At 29.8% G+C, this 21,561-nt stretch overlaps 7 protein-coding genes across 7 annotated transcripts; 5 read left to right on the forward strand and 2 right to left on the reverse strand.

Moving 5' to 3' along the window:
• Nucleotides 1-127: 127 nt before the first annotated feature.
• LOC145742243 (sodium-coupled monocarboxylate transporter 1-like) lies at nt 128-3,746 on the reverse strand. Its single transcript, XM_082560027.1, has 13 exons — nt 3,692-3,746; nt 3,480-3,583; nt 3,137-3,325; nt 2,988-3,053; nt 2,565-2,684; nt 2,317-2,471; nt 2,009-2,149; nt 1,639-1,857; nt 1,427-1,539; nt 1,198-1,355; nt 671-894; nt 409-512; nt 128-345 (listed from the first exon to the last, which is right to left on the reverse strand). The coding sequence occupies exons 1-13, from the start codon at nt 3,744-3,746 to the stop codon at nt 128-130; spliced, it is 1,866 nt and encodes a 621-aa protein (XP_082416153.1).
• Nucleotides 3,747-5,485: 1,739 nt separating this feature from the next.
• LOC145744033 (small nuclear ribonucleoprotein E-like) lies at nt 5,486-6,338 on the forward strand. The gene has a single exon (XM_082562124.1). It carries the CDS (start codon nt 5,533-5,535, stop codon nt 5,827-5,829), a length of 297 nt encoding a protein of 98 aa, XP_082418250.1. The 5' UTR covers nt 5,486-5,532; the 3' UTR covers nt 5,830-6,338.
• Nucleotides 6,338-8,482, forward strand: LOC145744032 (rab9 effector protein with kelch motifs-like). The gene is made up of 7 exons (XM_082562123.1): nt 6,338-6,552; nt 6,654-6,814; nt 6,923-7,108; nt 7,197-7,323; nt 7,581-7,720; nt 7,800-7,903; nt 7,980-8,482. Exons 1-7 carry the CDS (start codon nt 6,353-6,355, stop codon nt 8,370-8,372), a joined length of 1,311 nt encoding a protein of 436 aa, XP_082418249.1. The 5' UTR covers nt 6,338-6,352; the 3' UTR covers nt 8,373-8,482.
• Nucleotides 8,483-8,526: 44 nt separating this feature from the next.
• LOC145744031 (coiled-coil domain-containing protein 186-like) lies at nt 8,527-12,000 on the reverse strand. The gene has a single exon (XM_082562122.1). It carries the CDS (start codon nt 11,935-11,937, stop codon nt 9,499-9,501), a length of 2,439 nt encoding a protein of 812 aa, XP_082418248.1. The 5' UTR covers nt 11,938-12,000; the 3' UTR covers nt 8,527-9,498.
• A 412-nt stretch (nt 12,001-12,412) lies between these two features.
• Nucleotides 12,413-13,178, forward strand: LOC145742908 (uncharacterized). The gene has a single exon (XM_082560750.1). The coding sequence runs from the start codon at nt 12,505-12,507 to the stop codon at nt 12,931-12,933; it is 429 nt and encodes a 142-aa protein (XP_082416876.1). The 5' UTR covers nt 12,413-12,504; the 3' UTR covers nt 12,934-13,178.
• On the forward strand, nt 13,178-14,144 carry LOC145742907 (transmembrane protein 41A-A-like). Its single transcript, XM_082560749.1, has one exon. The coding sequence runs from the start codon at nt 13,195-13,197 to the stop codon at nt 13,927-13,929; it is 735 nt and encodes a 244-aa protein (XP_082416875.1). The 5' UTR covers nt 13,178-13,194; the 3' UTR covers nt 13,930-14,144.
• A 258-nt stretch (nt 14,145-14,402) lies between these two features.
• Nucleotides 14,403-19,526, forward strand: LOC145742717 (NADPH-dependent diflavin oxidoreductase 1-like). The gene is made up of 14 exons (XM_082560501.1): nt 14,403-14,523; nt 15,006-15,189; nt 15,624-15,735; nt 15,956-16,100; nt 16,164-16,291; nt 16,470-16,563; nt 16,663-16,769; nt 16,932-17,049; nt 17,195-17,330; nt 17,481-17,625; nt 17,799-17,938; nt 18,021-18,232; nt 18,703-18,907; nt 19,354-19,526. Exons 2-14 carry the CDS (start codon nt 15,089-15,091, stop codon nt 19,496-19,498), a joined length of 1,788 nt encoding a protein of 595 aa, XP_082416627.1. The 5' UTR covers nt 14,403-14,523; nt 15,006-15,088; the 3' UTR covers nt 19,499-19,526.
• Nucleotides 19,527-21,561: the final 2,035 nt, after the last annotated feature.

Genomic DNA, 21,561 nt, shown 5'->3' on the forward strand with positions numbered 1-21,561 from the left:
TTGTAAAGATGATATTATTACATATTAATCATTTAAAAAAGCGGAATAATATATACAATTTTTTTACATCTTTCATTGTGTTATAGTATGTTATTTTTATTAGGTCAATTTTGCCAACTTAAAATAATTAAATGCTAGTAATAGCGCTGTCAACAACAAATTTTTCCTCTTTGTTTGTTGATTTATACATCAAAAAGTCATCTTCGCCAATATTGCTTTTGTCTTTTTCATTTATGTAATCTGAAACTCCAAAACGAAAAAACTTCACAACTTTTTCGGGCAGTCGTTGATTATCGATTATTGGCACAAACAACTTCGGATCCATAACTTTAGGATTTTGCGCTCCTACAAAACCAGATAGTATTTATATATAGCTTTTACAAAAGTCCATAAAAATATGTAATTTACCTGTTAAGAATGATGCCAGTAAACCGACCACAACTGTAGTTAAGGTGGCAACAGCAGAGTAGTAAAGATATGTCACTGCATATAACGTGTTGTTCAACGAAGGCCTACAAAACACAGGTCAAAATACCATAAAAAAACAAGAAATTTGCTTCAACTAGGTTTCTTTGCTCCTGTGTTGTTGTAAATTGTTTACATAAAACAACAACTGTTACAAGAAAATAAAAATTATCTTTAGAGACAAAAAAATTTGAACCTATTTTACCCTTCTACGACTTCGTTTTGTTTAGCGGTTGAATAGTACAATGTGGAATTGAATGAGGTAGTTGTTTCAGGAAAGGAAGTATTAAACACAGTTTCGTTTATAAAGCATTCATCAACAGACGCCGGCAAAACCCGATTTTGTACAAGGGAATCTGAGAAGAAAAGTCCACCAATCACAATCCAAGCTGTCAAAGCTGTGCCAAAAAATTGTCCAATCATAGTACCCTGTGCAAAATATAATATTACCTTTTACATTTCCATAAAAAGTAAGTATTTTTTCAAAATTTAAAACATAAATAACTAAATAGGAAATTAAATTAAGATTTTTTTGTGATAGATGATATTTGGCCATCTGCTTTGACTTTAACCTTAATCTGTGTTTAACCAATTGTGGTTAAAAATAAGAAGTGCAAGGGTTCCTTGTTACAGAAATTGTTAATGTAAAAACAAACCTTTTCATGCCACGTTTAATAGTTAAAACAATCTAAAAAATAAATTGTAGATTATACAAACAGAAATAGAAACTACCTTTGAAGTGGCCCATGGACAAAACATGCCTAAAGTATAAACACCTAATATGGGGGACACCAAACAGGATCCAAATGAATGCATGATCTGGATAACTGTTCCAGGAATGTATTGAATAGAACTAGCCAATCCCATTAACAACAGTCCGAAAAATAAAACTGCTCGAAAAATAATAATATATAGTTATCACTTTGTTGTTTAGATTTGCGTATGAGAAAAAGGCATTTACCTGTGATTTTACTAATGGTTAGTTGAGTCACTGAATTAAGACTTGGTCGTAGAGCTAAGACAAAATCTTTCAATAAAAGAGCCGCTAGTGCGTTTATGCCAGATGAAACTGTACTATTGTATACAAGGAATTATTTTAAAAATATAGAAAACATTCACGTGATAATAATAAAGTTACGCCAATATCTAATTGTTAAAATAATAAAGGGTAACCTGAGAGTACCACAAAATACCGCAGACACAAAAAGACCAGCCATTCCTGGCATATCTTGAAATATTTGAACTACCATGTAAGGTAAAATCTGGTCCGGTTTTTGTATTTCCTTGTTCATAATCGGATCACAACCCTCAAAATAAGCATACATCACACATCCAGTTAAAACAGCAATAAGCATGAAAAAAAAGTTTGGGATAACTGCAAGCATGGCCGCCCTAGTAAAAAAAGTTCATAAAGTAAAAAAATTATGATTTTTCATGAAGTAAAAAAATTATGATTTTTTATATTTGATCAATAACTTTACGATTACAACTTATTAAACTAAAAAAATCAAGAATATGTATCATAGCGCATTGATTTTCTTACATTCTTGCTTGCTTTACCGATTTGCAGGATAAGTAACGTTGGCAAGAAGGTTGTGATATACAAGTCGCTGGACACCAACCAAAGCTCCCGCCTACAATAATACTGAAGAAAGAATTTCTTAGTGTTGGATCCAAGCCCAAACTGTTAAACAATACTCCACGTTATCATGTTAAATAAATTACGTAAGTGGTTGGTATCTACATGGGGTGGATTGTTTAAGTAAGATTAATCAAGTAAATGCAAAAGTAGAATACACACAACATAATTTGATTTAATGAGAAAGGGTGGTTAGGCTACTATTTACCCACGTAAAAAAATTAAGTCGATTTCCTCTTTCCAGAGCATTGTATGCATTTTCAAAACCACCCACAATTGATACACATTTAATAAAAGTTGCTAACGATCCGGCAACCATCACAACAGTTTGCAATGTATCAGCCCAAATAACTGCTTTCATCCCGCCCTACAACGAAAAACAGTGACTCAGATTTAAATATTTTTTTAAAGATGTTTTCTCTTATTAAAAAATGTTAATGTATTTTAGGCATTTTTTTACCATTGTTGTATAAAAAGTACAAATAAGAGTTGTAAGTGTAATTGTCCAATTTAATCCAAGTGGCGTAACGGCACTCAGGGCTAGCGCTGGTAGATAAATAGTTATTGACATATATATCATCTGTAGAAAGTAGAATGTAGCTTCAAAAAGTTTACTTACAACAAATATTTGATGTTTAAAGTTTGTTAATATGAAAATACAATACTTTTAATTAGGTTCCGCATGCACTTTGATTGCTGTGTTGAACAAATAAAATTAAGCTATATTTAAATAGTTTATTGATTGACGCCTGTTAAACTAGCACACAGACTTTTTCCTTCATTAAACAAACTTGCCCCTATAATTAAAATTTACTAACACCTCATTTTTTAAACAAAATGTGTTAAATCAACAAAAGCATTTTTGGTTTTCCTTAATGTTTACCATGGTTAAAAAGGTAAAAACAGATGCTGTTTTTCTGATGTTTCCATGAAATCGTAGTTCCAAGTACTAAGAAAAAAAACATTAACACGTTTAAAAAAATACATTTAAAAAAAGGTGCTTAACACAAACCGTCTCACTAATTTATATACCTCAAATATGGAAGTGAGTTGCAATCGGCAAATTAATGGAATATAATACAAGCATGCTACAATACTTGGTGCTATTGAGCCGAACGCAAACCAAATTCCTACAGATCCATATAAATAAGCTTCGGTAGGTATAGCTATAAATGTCATTGCCGATATAAAAGAGACCGAAATCGATAATGCAACTGGGAGCTGAAACGTGTGATGTAAAAAAATTAAAAAGATAGGTTTTGAGTTTATCTAATAAAAAAACTAATTTAAAGCAATTATTACATAATATTATAAATTTATATAAATTTGTCATCAATAGTTTGTGGAAAATATTTAAGAAGTAAAAAACAAACACCAAGGCCATTTTGCTTTCTGCGAAGTAATAGTTTTGAACTGACTTCTCATTACGGTCAACAATTGCGTAATACACTCCAATACCCATTGACAAAACAAGGGATCCTAAATTCGTTTTCAATTTTTAATATTTAACTTTTAGTTTATTTTAAAAAGTAAGATTTAATAATGACAAGACACATTTTGCGTCAAGTTTTCTCAATTAGTACCTACCTGTAAAAACCACAAAATCAACAATTCCAAACGAGGCTGAGTTGACGGAATTCATATTTATTAAAATTTGTTTAATAATTCAATTTTTTTTTTAATTTTTCAATTTAATAAATATAAGTTTTTTTGCATCAAATACTACATCTAATTTAATTTTATTAAAAGTCTAAAAAGTTTAATTTTAAAATATACATATCTAACAAATAACATGATCTACTTATTAAAAATAAATTAAACGGTCATAAAATTTATTTTACAACTGTATTTTAAAAAGTTTGTCGAACTCATGCTGACTGCGAATTACACTAAATGACAACCTGGGCTTGCTTTAGGCTCTTTAAATAAAGCAATCAAATTTACTTAGCTAATATTTAACAAGGGGTGTAATAAAATCATTTAAAGTAGGTAAGTTTTATAGACAAACAAAAAATGTATAACTATGTATACACAGTCTGGTATGGAAAATCAAAAGATTTGTTGTTTAAGCTATTTATTGGCAATAAAATTTATGACAGGTAATTTATGGGTTAAAATGTTCAAGTGCAATCGTTTACGATTAATAAAATAATAAAAAAAATTTCAATCGACCCTTTGTCACGACCACACTTAGTCTATTCCATATGGTATATTATTTGGTAATCAGTTTTGGGCGACTTTATATTACTTGGCATCTTATAAACTTGTAAGCCTTGTTTAATATAGATTAAGTTATGCATACATGAATATATACAAATCAAAAGTTTGCTAACACATTTAGAAATTATCAATGGATTTATAAACCAAGACTGTGTTATACGAGATTGCTATTTTAACAATATTCAAATAAACATATAATAAATACGATATACTACAACGAACTATATACAACATAACTGCATTATTATAACAAAATAATTACTATTTATATAAACGCTCCTTTATTGTAATTATGAATGCCAACTAGATCAAATATCATGAAAAAAAAAACAATAAAGGAGAAACCAACATAACATACAAAAATAATTTCTAGGAAAATAAAGCTAATATGCAAACACTAAAAAATTAATATAAAGAAAATGTAAAGTAAGTATTTAATAATAAAGACGTTGTTGGTTTATAACTTTGCACCCTTTTGGAGCAAAAAATGTAAAATGTTCTAGGATAAAATTATACTATTTACGAGTTGGTATTTTTATTATTAAAGTGTTGTTTAAACACCACCGTTCCAATACTATATTTAAAAATTTTCGCAAAACATCCAGGTTTTTTATTTCCTAAAAAAAGTGTGCTTTGGTAGCATATCAGAGCTACCCATTTACAACGGATTAAGGGCAAATAATGTGGTGCGGGTCAAATTCCAAAATAGCTTTCTATTAGCCCCAAAGCCATCATCCTTTACTAAAATTATTAGACATTACAAATAAATGTGAGGATAACTTATTAGTATATTAAAATAGCGTCACCTAACTACACGTGCGTACAGCGAATAACTTAAAAAAACTTTCACAACGAGAGTATTAAAGTTTGTATAACTTTTGCTTGGATATACATCAATTTACCTTTAAAGGGTACTTTTAAATTTACTTCTGTGAAGAGTTGCACATTATTAAACTGTTAACAGAAATAGTATACGTAGTAACAACGTTTTAAAGTTTATCAAAAAACCAAAATTAAGATTTTATTTGATACTCAGAGATTTTTGAATGTTATAATACATGGACAAATAGAGTTTGACGTCTGGACGTTGGTAGAAATGAAAAAAAAATTGATTTTATTTTATTTTCTAATTTTAAACAAAATATTTTTTTGTATAGACATTTTGTTGTTGTAAATTAACTTAGGTTATAGTAAACCAAAAAACTAAGATGGCTTATAAAGCTCAAAAAATTCAAAAAGTTATGGTTCAACCAATCAATTTGATTTTTCGATACTTGCAAAATCGTTCGCGAGTTTCAATATGGGTTTACGAGCAAGTGAACACTCGAATTGAGGGTCACATTGTTGGGTTCGATGAGTATATGAATTTGGTGCTCGATGATGCAGAAGAGGTTCATTTAAAGAAAAAAACACGGAGGACTCTTGGAAGAATAATGCTTAAAGGGGATAACATAACCGTGATTCAACAAGTTCAAGAAGGAGAAACAGAGACTGTGGTTTCTTAATTTTCCAATCAAAAAAATTTCCAATTTATACTTTTTTCAGAAGTTGATTCAAGAAAAAGTAATGATTCAAAACTAAACAATTTTTATAAAATGAAAAGACATTGAGAAATTTATGAGTTTTAAATTTCGAATGACAACACATTTAAACGTTTATGCTGTTGGCATATTTTTTTGTTTATAGACCTGCATACCTTAAGAATTAAAACATTATTTTTTATTTTGTTGTGTGCATTGTAATGATATTACCAATTATTTTTTTTTTTGAAGTTTCCTTTGGTTTTTGGTAGTTTTTAAACAAATTTAATTTTCAATCATTCCACTAAATTTTTGCATTAAGTCTATAGGTTACAAATGTTAAATTTGTTACATTCATACAAGATTTGTTAACATTTTTCTGTTACAATTTTTTTCTTTGTTTTATTCTATTTTGATTTAAAACCCAAACTAAATTACCACAGACTGCCACAAATCATTAATTTTACAATAATGTGTCATTTTTTTATTACTAGGTAACTTTATTAAAATGGAATTTCACCCAATATTAGAACACGGTTGTAAACCGAACAAAAATTTATGGTATGTAATATCATCACCTGATCCACCTTCAGTTAGGGTGGGGCAAGCTTGTGTTTATTGTGATCAAAGGGATGAAAAGGAAAAGAAAAACGATATTTATATTTTAGGTGGTGCAGACCCATCTACTACATTTAATGACATATACAGGTTAACATCACTTTTAAATCAATAAATTTTTAATGTAATTTTTTATGTTTATTGTTATATTTACATTATTTTGTTGAAAAAATTTTTGTTTTGTTTTTAAGGCTCGATTTACATCAGTTTAAATGGAACAAGATTTCTTTTCCTGATTTTGAAGAAAGATATGAACACTGTGCTTTTGTGTCAGAAACTGATCAAAATATTTATGTTTTTGGGGGTGCCAACAAATCAAGTAATCTTAATTCTATGCAGGTCATAGATTCAGGTAAATTTTAACTTTACAGAGTAATGTTGTTTGTTATTATTCTAAAAGAAAAGGTCGTATGTTTCAGCAAAAATAATTAAATCATCAAATTAATTATGTTATTTTTAGAAAAATGTTATACAATTCAAACAAAGGGCAAGACACCTAGTCCACGTACCATGCACTCTGCTGCTTCAAGTGGCAGTAAGTTGTATGTGTGGGGAGGTGGGAGCTCGGGTTCAATTCCTGTTTCCGATTTACAACTTCACGTTTTTGATGCTCTTGATAAATCTTGGGCACAACCTGTAGTAAAAGGTTAGCAATTAGTTTTTGGCCAAACGGAATTTTTTCTAATATTTTACTAAATTCAAATATACAAACCATATTTTTACCTTTTTTTTAGGGAAGTTACCGAGTGCACGACATGGTCATATTTCAGTTATAACTGACAAGTTTTTGTATATTCATGGAGGAATGTCTGGCAGTACTTTTCACAAGGATTTGCATTCAATTGACATCAAAACTCTCAGGTTTGTTTTTACTTAAACTATTATAATTTATTGGTTATTTTTAGAAAAATTTTTTTATGTTCAAAAAATTTTTTTATGTTCAAAAAAAAAAAAAAAAAAAAAAAAAAAATTTTTTTATGTTCAAAAAAAAAAAAAAAAAAACTGTATGTTCAAAAAATTTTAAAAATAAAATAAAGTTGGGAAATTTTGTTAAGATCCTTTGTTGCTTACTAAATTGTTCATGAAACCATTTTTATTTGATTTAAAAAACCATTTAGTTGCCAAAAGTTGAAATCAAAAGGTGATATCCCATGTGCGAGAGCAGCTCATGCAGCTGCAACTTACAACAAATCTGTGTTTATATTTGGTGGAATGTGTGAACATGGAGCGCTGGATGACATGTTTCAACTTAATACTGGTAAAATTATTGTTTATTTGGGCTAGTAAAAAAAAATTTAATTTAGTTTTTACATATCACTTTTTAATTTTGCTTTTAGACACAAACTCTTGGTTAAAGTTAAAGTTTGATTGCCCCCCTCCAACGCCAAGACTTGACCACTCCCTTATTATTGCCCATCTGCCTTGTAAAAAAGATGGACAGGTATATTATACCTTCTTTAAATAATATTTTTAATTTAAGCTGTTCTATTCTATTTTAATTTGGTAAATTTTAATAGACCTCCAAAATCCAGTGTACTTCCGACAGAGATGAGAAAGGTGACACTGTTGTCCAACCACCTGTAACCACAAAATCAAACTCACCTTCTATTATCCCTGTAGATATTTGGGGAGGGTCAAATGATGCTGACTCTGTAAATAAAACCTCTCAAAATTTAAAAGAATGTCTCGATTTGTCCGAAAACAAAAGATCTAACACGCAAAATGGCAATTCATTAGAAAATTTCGCAGAAAATAAAAATCTTGGCACGGCTGGAAATGTATCAATTGAAGATAAGGAGATATCTTTAACCAATTTAGAGATTGATTATATTCCTGTATGTGTGGTGTTTGGTGGTATGGACACATCAGGGAATGTGTTTAATGACTTGCTTGTAATGAGGGTAGACTAGTTTAACTTATTATTTCTTTTTTATATATCCAACTTTTACTGTGTAGTATCTTAGACTTAGTTAATTGAATATGCATTTTTTACTGTTTAAACATTTTATTTTTATATACTTTTAATAAATAAACAATACCAAATAAAGTCTTGTAAATATATTTATTAAAGCCATCAAAGAAGCGGTAATTCAACTTAAATTGCACAGTTATCAATTGTCAGTAAAATTATATTGTTCACTTGACTAGCACCAAAAATAGGCAAGCAATTGTGTGACGTAACTGTTTGAATGGAACCTACTATTTCAATGAAAGTAGGTTATGTTATAATTTATGAATCAATAATAAAATCAATGTTAAAACTGCCAGTATGATACAACTTATTACCATTTGTTCTACTATATTTTCAATGACTAATCTACGTTTTTCTAATTACACATACTAGTATCTAGGGTATAGAAAGGGAAGCACAATAGTTAAATACTAATTAAAATTTGTATAAGCTGGTATAATAACATTTATTACACAAAACTAATAAAAATAATCTTTATTTTCTAATTATAATATATTTGATAGCATTTAATCAAGCATTTATATATTATAATTTATAAGCAATTGATATGTGTAATAAATATATAATTCAGTGGTAAAAAAATTAACATTCACAACAATTAAAAACAGAAACAAATAAATATATTTATATAACTTAACGTATAGAAACAAAAATAAAATTTATGTTAGTTATTTCTTCTTAAATAAAACAACTTTTTACTAAATAAGTAACCCTAAAAATCTAAATTGGAAAAAAAAATTTAAACACAAAATATTCGATTAATTAAAAAATAAAAAAGGACTTGCACCACTAAAGAGTCCTCTATATTGCAAATACAAAATACAATTTGGTACCATGAAATATAATGTGCAAGAAAAAGACATTCGACAAGAAATAACTGAAAACCCGTGTTTACCCCTCAACCCAAAAAATCCATCCATTTTCCAAATATTTTATTTTAACCTTAGTTGTGGTTTTTCGCAAAAAGTTTATTCGATAAAATAGTTTTCGGTAATATGGACAGATAACCTTTGTTTTAACCCGTAACGTATATCATAATTTGATAGGTGCGTGTTTTATTGTTGCTATCTATTCACGAGTTGTTGGTTTTCCTTTGCCAATATTTCAAGGCTTTCTTTCAAGGTAATATTTTTGAGAATTGTATCTTCTAACACAGATTGCATTTTTTGGTTTATCTCCATTGAAAGGTCAAGTGTTAACCCTGTTTTTGGCCGATGTTGTGTTGGTCTAGGTGGTGCTAGAGCACCAGACTCTTCCCGCATAATATAATGCTGAATAAGCCGCTGCTTTTTCTGTAGGTTTGCTATTAGTCTCTGAACATGGTCATTCAAAAAATCGATTTTCTCGTTCTTTTTAGCATGAATCTGCTGTAAACGAACAATTCTTTCAATTAACATTTGACGATCCAAACTCGCAGATGTTGTAACTGTAGTCTCTGGTACTGCAACGGCAGCATCGTACATATTCTGATTGTTAGTTGAGTTTTGTGCCTCTGATGTGTATGAGTTGATGCGATCAAGAGACGTTGTCGAGCTTGTTCTACTGCCCATACTTCCACCATCGTTGCTATGGGAATTATGACCTCCTGATGACACAGATATTGTATCATTGTTGTCCATTTTCTTTTTGGCTTGGTTTAGTTGTCTGGTAAGATCTTTTACTGCGGCTGCTTGCTTTCGCTTTACAGTGCGCATATCATCTTTTAAATCCTCCATTTGTAAAAGAAGATTGCAAATTGTTTGCTCTTTTTCTTGTAACCTTTTCGTCGATTCCTCTTGCATCTTGCTAGCTGAAGTTGTTTCAGTTTCTCGCAGATTTGTCAACTTGGTGGTTTTTGTTTCAAGGTCAGCAATCTTTTGCTTATAATTTTCAATATCATGTGAGTTACTTTGTAATTTGGAATCCAGTTCTTCCACCTTGACTGCAAGATCTGTGTTTTTTGAGCTTACTCGCTCAGTATATTCCAACAACTCTTGTTCTTTTTTTTCCTTTAGCTCCAAATAGGAAAGGGCGTTATCTTTGCTTTCTTCTGATTCTTTGTAATCTGCTTGAAGTTTGTCGATTTCTGATGTAGCTTTATTAAGTTGAAGTTCCATTTGCTCTAAAGATGCTAGTTTATCATTCATTTGTGATGCATTAAGTTTTTGTTTGTTCATCACTTCCTCATATCCGTGAAGGACCTGCTCATTATTTTTTCTTTCCTCATCTAAACATTCGATTCGTGACTTTAAAACTTTGTTTTCTTCTAAAACATCTTTATGTCGAATTTTGAGCATGTTTAATTCTTCATTTCTTCTTTTTAAAACACCCTTTACTTCCTCAGATTCAGCAACTTGTGTTTCTAATTCTTGCACTTTTTCCTTTAACTCAATATCTAGAGCATTGGATTGAATTTCTTCAGATTCCTGATAAGTTTTGATCATTTCCTGACAATTTTTACGAATTTGTTCAGTTTCTTCTTTTGCATGTTGAATTTCAAGCACCATTTTGTCACATTTTTCTTTGGTTTCCTTGTGTGCATCAGCCTCGCTTTTTAATTTATTTTGAGCCCATCGAACCTTTATAATTTGTGAATTGATTTCTTCTTTTAGTTTTTCTATTTCGCTTTTATTTGAATTGTTTTCCGAGTCCTTTTTGTCAGCAACTGTTTTGTATTTAAACATATCGGCTTTGATGACTTTTAGTTGGGCAATTGCTTTGTCTTTTTCCTTATCAGCATTTCGAGCATAGTTCTCAGCCAAATCTTTCTTTTTTCTTAAATCAAGAAGTTCTTTTTCTCTTCTTGCATATGTCATAACAGAGGACTGTCTTTCAGTTTCCAGTGTTGCACATTTTTTATTAATTTCTTTCATTTTGTTGTCAAAACCACTTTGCATTCTGGCAATGGCTCGTTTTGCAGCAATATCATGGGCTTTTAACGCCTCCACGCTGTGACTTAAATCTTGTTTTAACTTTGTGTTATTTTCGATCAGGTTTTGGTTTGATTTTTTGAGATCATCAACCTCTTGTTGGAGGGTATTTTCATGGGTCTTATGGTTATCTATGATTGATTTATGAACTGGTGAAATGTAATCCTTGTTTTTTGTAAAGGCTTGCTCGAGAAATTCAAACAGTTTTAATCCCACATTATTTGACGCTGTGGTTAATTCCTTCATGTCGAACACACTCCCATCAGACAATGTAAATGATGAAAAAGAAATATCTTTGTTATCAATTTCAGACCCATTTTTGTCTCCATTAATTTGATTAATTGGCAAATCACATTTTATAGCCTTTTCCACGTTAGGTATTTTAACTGTTATTGTATTGTTTTCATCATCGTTTAATTGTTTATCCTCTACGTTGTTTACATCAATATCCTCAATCTTTAAAGGTTCGGAATCGGATAAAATGTTGTTTTCAATGTTAGTTTGTTCAACTTGCAAGTTATCGTCAGGATCTGGTTTATCTTTGCATTCTGTTTCTTGTTGTAATCCGTTTACTACAACGTCTGAGGTCTCCATGGTTTAGTAACATTAGTTAAATCTTTAAAACATGACGCTTCGGTTTAACGAAAGTTTAGTCTGTTAATGCTTACTATACATTTTTACAAACACGCAACATCAGCTGATTAATATTACCATAAAAATCATATAAAATAAAGAACTCAAAAAAAATCGCGTTTACAACTATTGAAGATGGATTAATTTAAGTTGATATAATTTTAAATGAAATAAATACTACAAAATATGATTTTAATTAAATAAGATTGACTATCTTTCTTCTTAAATAAGTCTAGCATAGAGTGTTTTTTAAAAGAAGATTGTTACAAATTTATTACATCAATTTTTAAATTTTAAAATATATACTCGGTATTAAATTATTAAAAAAAAATTAATTTTGCGTTAAATTTTAAATAAAAAAAATAGTTTCTCAAACTTTTTATTCTAGTTACAACTATTATTTTGGGTATTTACCGAACGGTGGTTCCCGGAAAGTTTTAAAAAATGAGTTGGAATAGTTTTATTTCTATTGCAAATATCTAAATAAAAAGAAACTAGTGAGCATATAAACGTACTTGTTGTAACAACATGTCAGGCTTCTTTAGAAGAACTATAACGTTGCTAACTGAACGGTACAAACTAAAACCTGCCCGCAATTGCACTGGAAAAGATTTAGAAGGCAATTTATATTACGAAATTCCAGCTCAAAATTATTTTTTTGGCTTAAAATATTTTTCTAAAAATCATAGATTTGTAGAACCCAAAACGGACATTGGAACAAGAAGCTCCTTTAAAGTTACTCCAGAATGGGATTCGTGGTTGAGAAAAAGAAGAGATGTTCCTCCAACTCTCGAAGAACTTGAGAACAATGTCCAAAAAGCAAATTTAATTCAGCAAAGAGTTCAAATGTTGGAAGAGAAAAATAAAGAAGAAAAAATAAAACAAAAAACTCTTGTCCAAAATAAAAATATTAAAGATGAGCAATCTGATGTAGAATCCTGGGAAACAAAGTCCTGATTAATTTTTTATCTAAATTCTATATGCCCTGTGAAAAAATTAATACTATTGATACTTATTTTCTAGTATGTCTCATGTCTTTAAATTATACATAAAAAGTATATATATGTATATATGTATGGAAAAACCATAGTGTTTTTTATTAGTTTATTTTTTGAGATTTTTTACATTCACCCATGATTTGATTTGACAGTTTTAAAGTATACGAAGATATGAATTTGTTTAATTTACCTTAATGCTTTTAGGTATTCTCAGGTTAAAATGGGTGTTTATAACTCTTTGGTTGGTATTGTTTTAATATTTGCATTAGCAACATCTTGGCTGTATTTTCTAACACAACAGTTTACTGATAGCAATTCTGGAAGTATTCATTTTCCAAAGGATTTCGAGGATCTAAAACAACTTTCTAGTACTTTGAGAGCATATCAAAAAGAAAGATCATCTTTAGTTTTGCTTTTATTTTGTTCTGCGTATGTCTACAAACAAACCTTTGCTATTCCTGGATCTGTGTTTATGAATATTTTGGGGGGAGCGTTATTAGGAACATGGATAGCATTTCCACTGGTTTGTTTTTTGACGGCTACTGGAGCAACAATTTGTTTTCTACTTTCAAAAACTTTCGGAAGGCAATTTTTGATTCGGAAATTTCCCGACCGCATTGCAAAACTTCAGGAAAAGGTTTCTGAGAATAACGATCGCTTATTTTTTTTTCTTTTGTCAGCGAGACTATTTCCAATGAGTCCAAACTGGTTTCTAAACATGGTTTCACCTATTATCAATATTCCACTTAGATTGTTTTTTATTTCTGTTTTATTTGGCCTTATGCCGTACAATTTTATGTGTGTTCAAACTGGGGTAATATTATCGACTGTAACCTCATTAGATGATATGTTTTCCACCTCAACCTTTCTAGGCATGCTGCTTATTGCTGCTGTAGCTATTCTTCCTGGTGTACTGATGAAAAAAGTGAGAAAAAGACAACGCAGTGGGGTTTAATCGAAAAAATAAACTGCCTTTTTGCATAATTTTGTTTTTTACGTATAATTGGTTTTATTTATTTTATGGGCAATAATTGTTTTGTTACCTCTACATTTTAAATATTTTCACCACCATATTTTAGCAATATAACTTTAATTAGAAAATTTTAGTTTTTGTTTGAAACTGTAAGCATTGCTCTTTTTTGTATTAGTTTATAGTTTTAGCATTCAGTTTTACTAGCCTATTTGAATAAATGACATGCTTATATATAACATTACACTATATTATTTAAAACGCCATTTTAAAAGTGCTGTGATTTGTTCTTTTTAAATATTTTAATTTGTTCTAGGTCTAATGTATTATTTAAAACTTCTTTTAAATTTCCAACACTTGATAAAAACAAGTTTATTAATTACCAACCCTTCAAAACTTGCTTATATGTCAACTTTGTCAACTAAATTAACAGAAATCGATTTAGAAATAATCAAGAGGCACGAAAAAGCAAATCGGGAAAAGCAGATATTCTATGAAGACCCAGACACAAAGTTGATGGTTTCAACTGAGTTTAAGCATTTAAAAAGAGAAAAGTGTTGTGGATCAGCGTGTAGGCATGTATGTATTGTGTATAAAACCTAACAAATAGATGGGTTTGTGAATTTGAGACTTTTTTTTTTTTTTGTATATATTTTTATCCTCGATGTGGGAAAGTCGAATGCGCGACTTAAACATAGAGTAACATGAGTTACTCCGACCCAGTCTCGAGTTGCCTGTGGCAGTTTGGCATCTTATAGATTATAATTGCCCGATAATTATGCTGCTGATTAAGTGCTGGCTCAGCAGGAGCTCATACCGTTTATAGCACTTTACTCAAGGGCGCTACAGCATGAGAACAGTTGGGATTAAACCCACGACCTCATGGTGGTGTAGCAAGTGTTCTTACCACTACACCACGCTGCCGGACTTAAAATGCACTATTACACTTATATGCTAATGTATACCTTCAGGTATATATTTATTATTCTGTTACTTTTCACGAAATTTTAAATTAAGACTTATTATTTTTAAAAAAGATTGTTAAACTTATGTTTTTTTAGTGTCCATACGGTCATATCAACGTTAAAGACGAAAATCTGAAACACAAGAGGTTTAACGGATATTTTTGGTACTAAATAATTTAATGATGGAACAAAAAATAGTTGTTTTGTTTGGAAGTCAAACTGGCTCAGCTGAAGAAGTGGCTGAAAGGATTTTTACGCAAAGCAGAGGGTCTAGATTCAGGTAAATTCCCATTTATTTTGATATATGTCACAAATATTGGAATAAACCTAACAATACCGGCAGCGTGGTGTAGTGGTAAGAACACTTGCTACACCACCAACGAGGACGTGGGTTTAATCCCCACTGCTCTCATGCTTCAGCGCCCTTGAGTAAAGTGCTATAAACGGTATGAACTCCTGCTGAGCCAGCACTTAATCAGCGGCATAATTACTTGGCGATATAAACTATAATATCCCAAACTGCTGAAGGCACCTCAAGACTGGGTCGGAGTAACAGTTGTTACTCTATGTTTAAGTCGTGCATTCGACTTTCCCACATCGAGGATAAGGATATATACAAAAAAAAATAACCAGAATATCATTCAAGTTGAATGTTCCAAAAATCTGACATCTTTATAATTGATGGACTTTAATGTAAAAGTTTTTGCTTTCTAGATGTACTTACATGGCATTGGATGATTATTTAATACAAAATTTAGTAAATGAAGAAATTGTTATTTTTGTTTGTTCTACAACTGGTCAAGGTGAAACACCAGATAATATGAAGGTATTTTATCATTTTTAAAAATTATTATTTACTGATCTCAAGTTTATTTGCATTATTCTGTTGTTTATTAGGCTGGTAATGTTTCCTTAAAAAATATTTACTTTGGACCTTTTGATTGTATAACATAAGTTTTTATTGATTTTCCAAATTGTTGCTTGATTAGTAATTTGGTCAATTTCCATGTATATTTATTTTTTAATTAAGTGTAAATTTTTTTTAGAAATTTTGGAAATTTGTGATGAGAAAAAATCTTCCAGCAACTTGTTTAAGTGATTTAAAATATGGAGTACTTGCTTTGGGGGATTCCTCTTATGCTAAATATAATTTTGTTGGGAAGAAATTACATCGAAGAATTCAGGTTTTAGGTAAATTTTTTATTATTTGTCAAAAAACTGCTAAAAACCCATACCCCATCCAACTTTTTTTAGGAGGGGTCCCCTTACTAGAAGTGGGGTTAGCAGATGACCAGCATGACTGGGGTGCAGATGCAGTGGTAGACGAATGGGTTACCAAAATGTGGAACATATTAATAGAGTTATATCCTACTTCAGAAGGGGTTTGTTTTTTTTAATATTTTTATTCCAAGTAGCCATATTGATATAAAATGTAAAATTAAGATCGGGATTTTTATAATTGCTATTCTTTATGGTAGGTACTTACAAAATCTATGTTTTTAATAATGAGGATAAAAAAACATTTTATATCTGTTGAGATTTCTAATTAATTATTTTTAGTTGAGCAGTCCACTTGGGAACACTCTACCTCCACCTAGATTTAAAATTAGTGAAGTTGAAGAGACTTTTCAGGAGTCCAATGTTCATAAAAAAGGTAAACATATATTTTTAATGATTCAAACAAAACTTAAGTTTTTTTTTCTTTATTTTAAATTTTTTTTGCTTTTAATATTAGTTTTTTTTTATTTTAAAGATTTAGCAAAGAAAGACCAGACTGAAAGTCAAAATTACTCAAAATCCAATCCTTATTATTCAAAATTAAAATATAACAGGAGAGTTACTTCTGATGACCATTTTCAGGTAAAATAAATTTTATCAAGTAAAACAAGAATTTATAAATATATAACTTCAAATTTAAATCAAAAATTGCAATAGTAAGAGCCTGTTATGTTAAACCAAACATTTTAGATTTTTTTAACCATTTTTTAATCTATATATATATTTATTTTTTCTTATATTCAGGAAACCCGTTTATTAAGTTTTGACATAAGCAATGTTGTTAAAGGATTGAAATATGAGCCAGGTGATGCTGTTATGATAAAACCTTCTAACGTACATGAAGATGTTGAGGAATTTTTAGGTGATTTTTATTATATAAAACCACAATATTTTTTTACAATTTTTGTGAAGGTTTAAATGGCTTATGTAGTCATTCAAGTAGTCCTCAGTATTTTTTTTATTTTTTTTGTAAAGAAATATATGCATATTGTTCTCTTGTTTTTTAGGCATTCTACCATTTGATGCTGATGTACCACTGCTGATTAAACCCAATGACATAAATGATATAATAGTGGATATACCCAATCCAGTCACTTTAAGAGTTTTGGCAACCAACTACTTTGATTTTAAATCAGTGCCAAGGTAACTTAATATCTGTGTCAATTTTAGCTAACTCATTTATGATTAAACTTTGATTAGCAAAGTTTTATTACATTATTTAATGTAAACCTATAGTTTTTTCTAATATTGATTCAAAATTGTTGCTTTTACAAAGTCTTATTTACAAAACAGAAGAAATTTTTTTCAAATTTTATCACAACTGTCAAAAGACGAAAACGAAAAGGAAAAATTGATGGAGTTTGGGTCACCAGAGGGCACTGATGAGCGATATTCTTATGCTAATCGACCTCGGAGGAACATTCTCGAAGTTTTACAGGTAACATAAAATGTCAGGATATTTTTTTAACTAGTTTTGATTTTTATAAAGTTTAGCAATATTTTTGTGAAATTTTTTTATGCTCAAATTAAATGGTAAAAACGACATTTTTGGCTTAGCACAACGGTTAAATTTGTTATAAATTTTATAAAATTTTTTTATATTTTTGACAGGATTTTCATCATACTTGTTCCGTGATTCCGCTAGATCGTCTATTCGATGTTTTTCCGTTAATTCGACCACGTGCTTTTTCGATCGCTTCTTCGCCACTGAGTCATCCTGGTGAATTACAAATACTTGTCGCAGTGGTTAGGTAATATAACTATGGCTTCATAATGTTACTTTACACTACATATTGGCGCATAAGAGTCCACCATAATATTATATACATACAGGTATAAAACTCGACTGCATAAGGAACGTTTAGGTTTGTGTTCCTTTTGGATGTCGGGTTTGAAACCCGGTGACGCGGTTCCACTCTGGATTAAAGGTGGTGGTGGTGGTATAAGGTTCCCCAAAGAGAACCCGTGCATTATGGTAGGGCCGGGTACCGGTATAGCACCATTTCGAAGTGAGGCACACCAGCGTACTGCTTATGGTATAAAAGGTAAGAAACAATTGTTTGTCGTCAGAGGTCGCAATATACTTGACCATACGGCACATCAAAAAATACTAGTCATAAAAAAATATATACAAAAACCTTTCACCTTGAGGTGATATGGAAAAAATTGTCATAAAAAAAATTCCCGGTAGTGTGGTATAGCAGTCATGGTATCGGAATACGAACCGTAAGGTTTGGGGTTCGAGCCGCACCGAAGCCACACTATTCGCCCTTGAGCCCGTCGTTTACGGATAGTTCAAACACGTCACAATATTTCACCCCTGCCCAATAAAAATATAAAACCTATCACCTTGGGGATAGCGCGTACATACGTCACAACCGCCCATCCTTTTCCAGTAAGTTTAAGAACCCATCACCTTAACTGATTACTCAGTTAGCTTGGCTGCACTTGTATTTTTATGTTTTACCAAATTTAAAAAATAACAAAAAGAAATGTTAATATAATTCTGCTGCAGATAATTCCATACTTTTTTTCGGATGTCGAAGTGAAAAGTCAGACTTCTACTTTCGGGATGAGTGGGAAAATCTTAACGTCATCACCCACGTGGCTTTCTCACGTGACCAAGAAGATAAAGTTTACGTTCAACATAAAATTAGCGAAAATTCACAACAAGTTTATGATTTAATTTCAAAACACAATGCACATATATATGTGGCCGGGTAAATTAAGTTTTTATTTAATTTTTTTTTTAAAAACATTTATTCATAGTTTTTTTTTAATTTTCAAAACAATATTTAAAACTTAATTTTTATTTAATGATTACTATTTAAATAAAATACGATGTCTTATATTTTATTAACTTGCCGATGGTTGTATTTAAACCCAAACCCTAAATCACTTAAAACAATTCTTTTAGTAAACTGTGTCGAAAGCGAAATTGTTACGCTCAATTTCGACTTAATTTTGATTTATTGTTGTTATCTAAGTTCAGAGGTGAATGCTCTTTTACCAACTTCCATTATTTATATCGTTTAGTGTTACAAACTTAGTTTAAATCTAACCTACAAAAATTTATTTAATCATCTTGTAATTAATTTTAAAAAAGTTTATGATTTTGGGTTTAATAATTTTTATTAAATTGAAATTATAAAATTAAATTTTTTAGGAATTCGAAAAATATGCCCGATGACGTCAAACTTTCATTTTCAAATTTATTACAACGTCATGGTAACATGACGTCAGAGGAAAGTATGACGTATTTGGAGACTATGCAAAGAACGAAACGTTACCAACAAGAAACCTGGTCTTAACAAATATATTAACAACAAATTGTTTAATCCATCCAGCGTATAATAAATTTTATTAATTAGATTAATTGTTGTTTTAAAAATGATTTTAAATAAAATTTAAAGATTGGAAAAATAGTTTTTATTTAATTTACTGTGTATTTTAAAAGGTTTTTTGTTTTACGTTTATTCGGCAACGATCTGTAAATAATTCGGTTTTTAATTCTCTGTTTAATTCGAATTGACCTGCGTTGAATTTACTTCGATTTTTTATTATAATAGAAACGTTAAACTGTGTATTGCGTTGTATTGTGTTTTGTTGCGTTTATTCGAATGTCGAGGCTTATCTCGGATAATACCCCGGGATTTTCAACGACCTTCGGCCACGAAAAAGCACTCGAGGTTCAGCAGGGAGTCGCGGAGAAAGCCCGATCTTTTTTCGTAAAGTTCGTTCGAGCGAACAAAACGCTCAGCACGACATTTCTTTTTTGATTCTTTACTTATAAAGCGAGAGTGTTAGCGTTGGGCTTTACATGGATTAATATATTACAATGATGAAAACGTATTTGGCCTAAAGAGTGAAACATTTTGTTTATTTGAAAAATGCTATTTTTTTCATACTTTTTAAAGATTTTTAAAATTTTATCTCTTCCAAATTGTTAAATTTTTTTAGGATTGTTAATTCTTTTTGGACGAAGAATATTTTGTAAATATTTAGTAACGTTATATTTTTAACAAACTTGGCCTTTAAGTAACAATATATACTATGTTAAAAGAAACCATAATAATACACAGCCATTTTAATCTTTACTTGCCTTTTGAAGCAAAAAGTGTTATTTAAAATGGTTTAAAGTATTTCAACTTGGATCGCTCTTTCGCTGAGATAATCCTTATTTGTTTACAGATTCCTAATTTTAAGATAAAATTATTGTTTTTCCTATAAACATTTTATGATATAGTTTTTTTATGCATGCTAAGTAAAGACAATTTAAAAAAATAAAAATAAAAATTTAATCACTTAATGTCTAAGAAATTATTGTAATATCATAATTTAAAAAAAAATTATCAAAATTTGTTATCATATACAGCTGCATTTTACCGGTTAATAGATTTGAGTACAGCTTGTGAAATCAAAATTTCATAATACTTTTCTTATTTTTGGTATCAAAATCTCGTTGAACTTCTATTAGTCATAAAATAATGTTCTTATCGAGTTTTCCCGACTGTTAAATTGATTGAAAAGTGTTCAATTTTTGGCGTCTCTATTAGCCCATGCCTGTTTAAAAAAAGGAGTTTTTAGTTTTTTGTTTTGCGATGCTTGGTTTGCTTATATATCGTTGTCAAAACTGGCAAAACTTTCACATGAGATAATCACAACAAAAACTGAAACAAAATTTGAGAAAACTCCTTTTAAATTCACAATACCAAATATAGGCCAAACTTACATTTTTTATTAAACAAAATAAAATTTTTGTTTTATTTCAAGTTTAAACAATTTTTTTTTTTTGAATTTCCTTATTTTCAAAAAGTATATACTTTTGACTTTTTTATAACTTACAATAATATATGTATATAACTTATGTTTTAAATATAAATTTAAATTTGTTATTAGCTAATAAAGCTTTACTAAAGTAAAAAAATGCTGTTGTTTTTTTAGTAGTATATATCTTTTTTTAAAAATACTTATAAACAACATTTTAAAAATGTGTAGTTTAATATTTTTGGAATTAAAATTTGAAGGCTCCAGGGAGAAGGTATTATCACACCAACAATCGACTATAGGTTGTATCGATTGTATTCTTTAACATATTGATACAATATAGTCAACTTATGGCACACTTTTATTCCCTTGCGTACTAATTTATCCCACCTAATTACATTAATATTGGTGTCTTCAAATATTGTGTTTTAGTCCATTTTTTTACTTTGCTATGTTTTTTAAATAAAAGCCAAATATATTATCTATGTTTTTAATTAATTTGTAGCCATGAAGTAACATTTGTGTGAAGCATACAATTACAAAAAAATAAATATAAAAAGTGAAAATCTTATGTAATCGCCCCATGTTCTGAATTGTGTACAACTAT

This window comes from Corella eumyota, chromosome 2 (assembly GCF_963082875.1).
Source record: "Corella eumyota chromosome 2, kaCorEumy4.1, whole genome shotgun sequence".
Lineage (NCBI taxonomy): Eukaryota > Metazoa > Chordata > Ascidiacea > Phlebobranchia > Corellidae > Corella > Corella eumyota.

Coding starts and splice junctions, on each gene's coding strand:
- LOC145742243 (XM_082560027.1), bottom strand. CDS start 3,746: ATGAATTCCGTCAACTCAGCCTCGTTTGGAATTGTTGATTTTGTGGTT. Junction 1,540..1,638: donor GTATTTTGTGGTACTCTCAG/GTTACCCTTTAT, acceptor TGTATACAATAG/TACAGTTTCATCTGGCATAA. Junction 1,356..1,426: donor AACCATTAGTAAAATCACAG/GTAAATGCCTTT, acceptor TTTTTCGAGCAG/TTTTATTTTTCGGACTGTTG.
- LOC145744033 (XM_082562124.1), top strand. CDS start 5,533: ATGGCTTATAAAGCTCAAAAAATTCAAAAAGTTATGGTTCAACCAATC.
- LOC145742717 (XM_082560501.1), top strand. CDS start 15,089: ATGATGGAACAAAAAATAGTTGTTTTGTTTGGAAGTCAAACTGGCTCA. Junction 17,050..17,194: donor AGATGTTGAGGAATTTTTAG/GTGATTTTTATT, acceptor CTTGTTTTTTAG/GCATTCTACCATTTGATGCT. Junction 17,626..17,798: donor ACATTCTCGAAGTTTTACAG/GTAACATAAAAT, acceptor TATTTTTGACAG/GATTTTCATCATACTTGTTC.
- LOC145744032 (XM_082562123.1), top strand. CDS start 6,353: ATGGAATTTCACCCAATATTAGAACACGGTTGTAAACCGAACAAAAAT. Junction 7,109..7,196: donor GGCACAACCTGTAGTAAAAG/GTTAGCAATTAG, acceptor CCTTTTTTTTAG/GGAAGTTACCGAGTGCACGA. Junction 7,324..7,580: donor ATTGACATCAAAACTCTCAG/GTTTGTTTTTAC, acceptor AAAACCATTTAG/TTGCCAAAAGTTGAAATCAA.
- LOC145742907 (XM_082560749.1), top strand. CDS start 13,195: ATGGGTGTTTATAACTCTTTGGTTGGTATTGTTTTAATATTTGCATTA.
- LOC145744031 (XM_082562122.1), bottom strand. CDS start 11,937: ATGGAGACCTCAGACGTTGTAGTAAACGGATTACAACAAGAAACAGAA.
- LOC145742908 (XM_082560750.1), top strand. CDS start 12,505: ATGTCAGGCTTCTTTAGAAGAACTATAACGTTGCTAACTGAACGGTAC.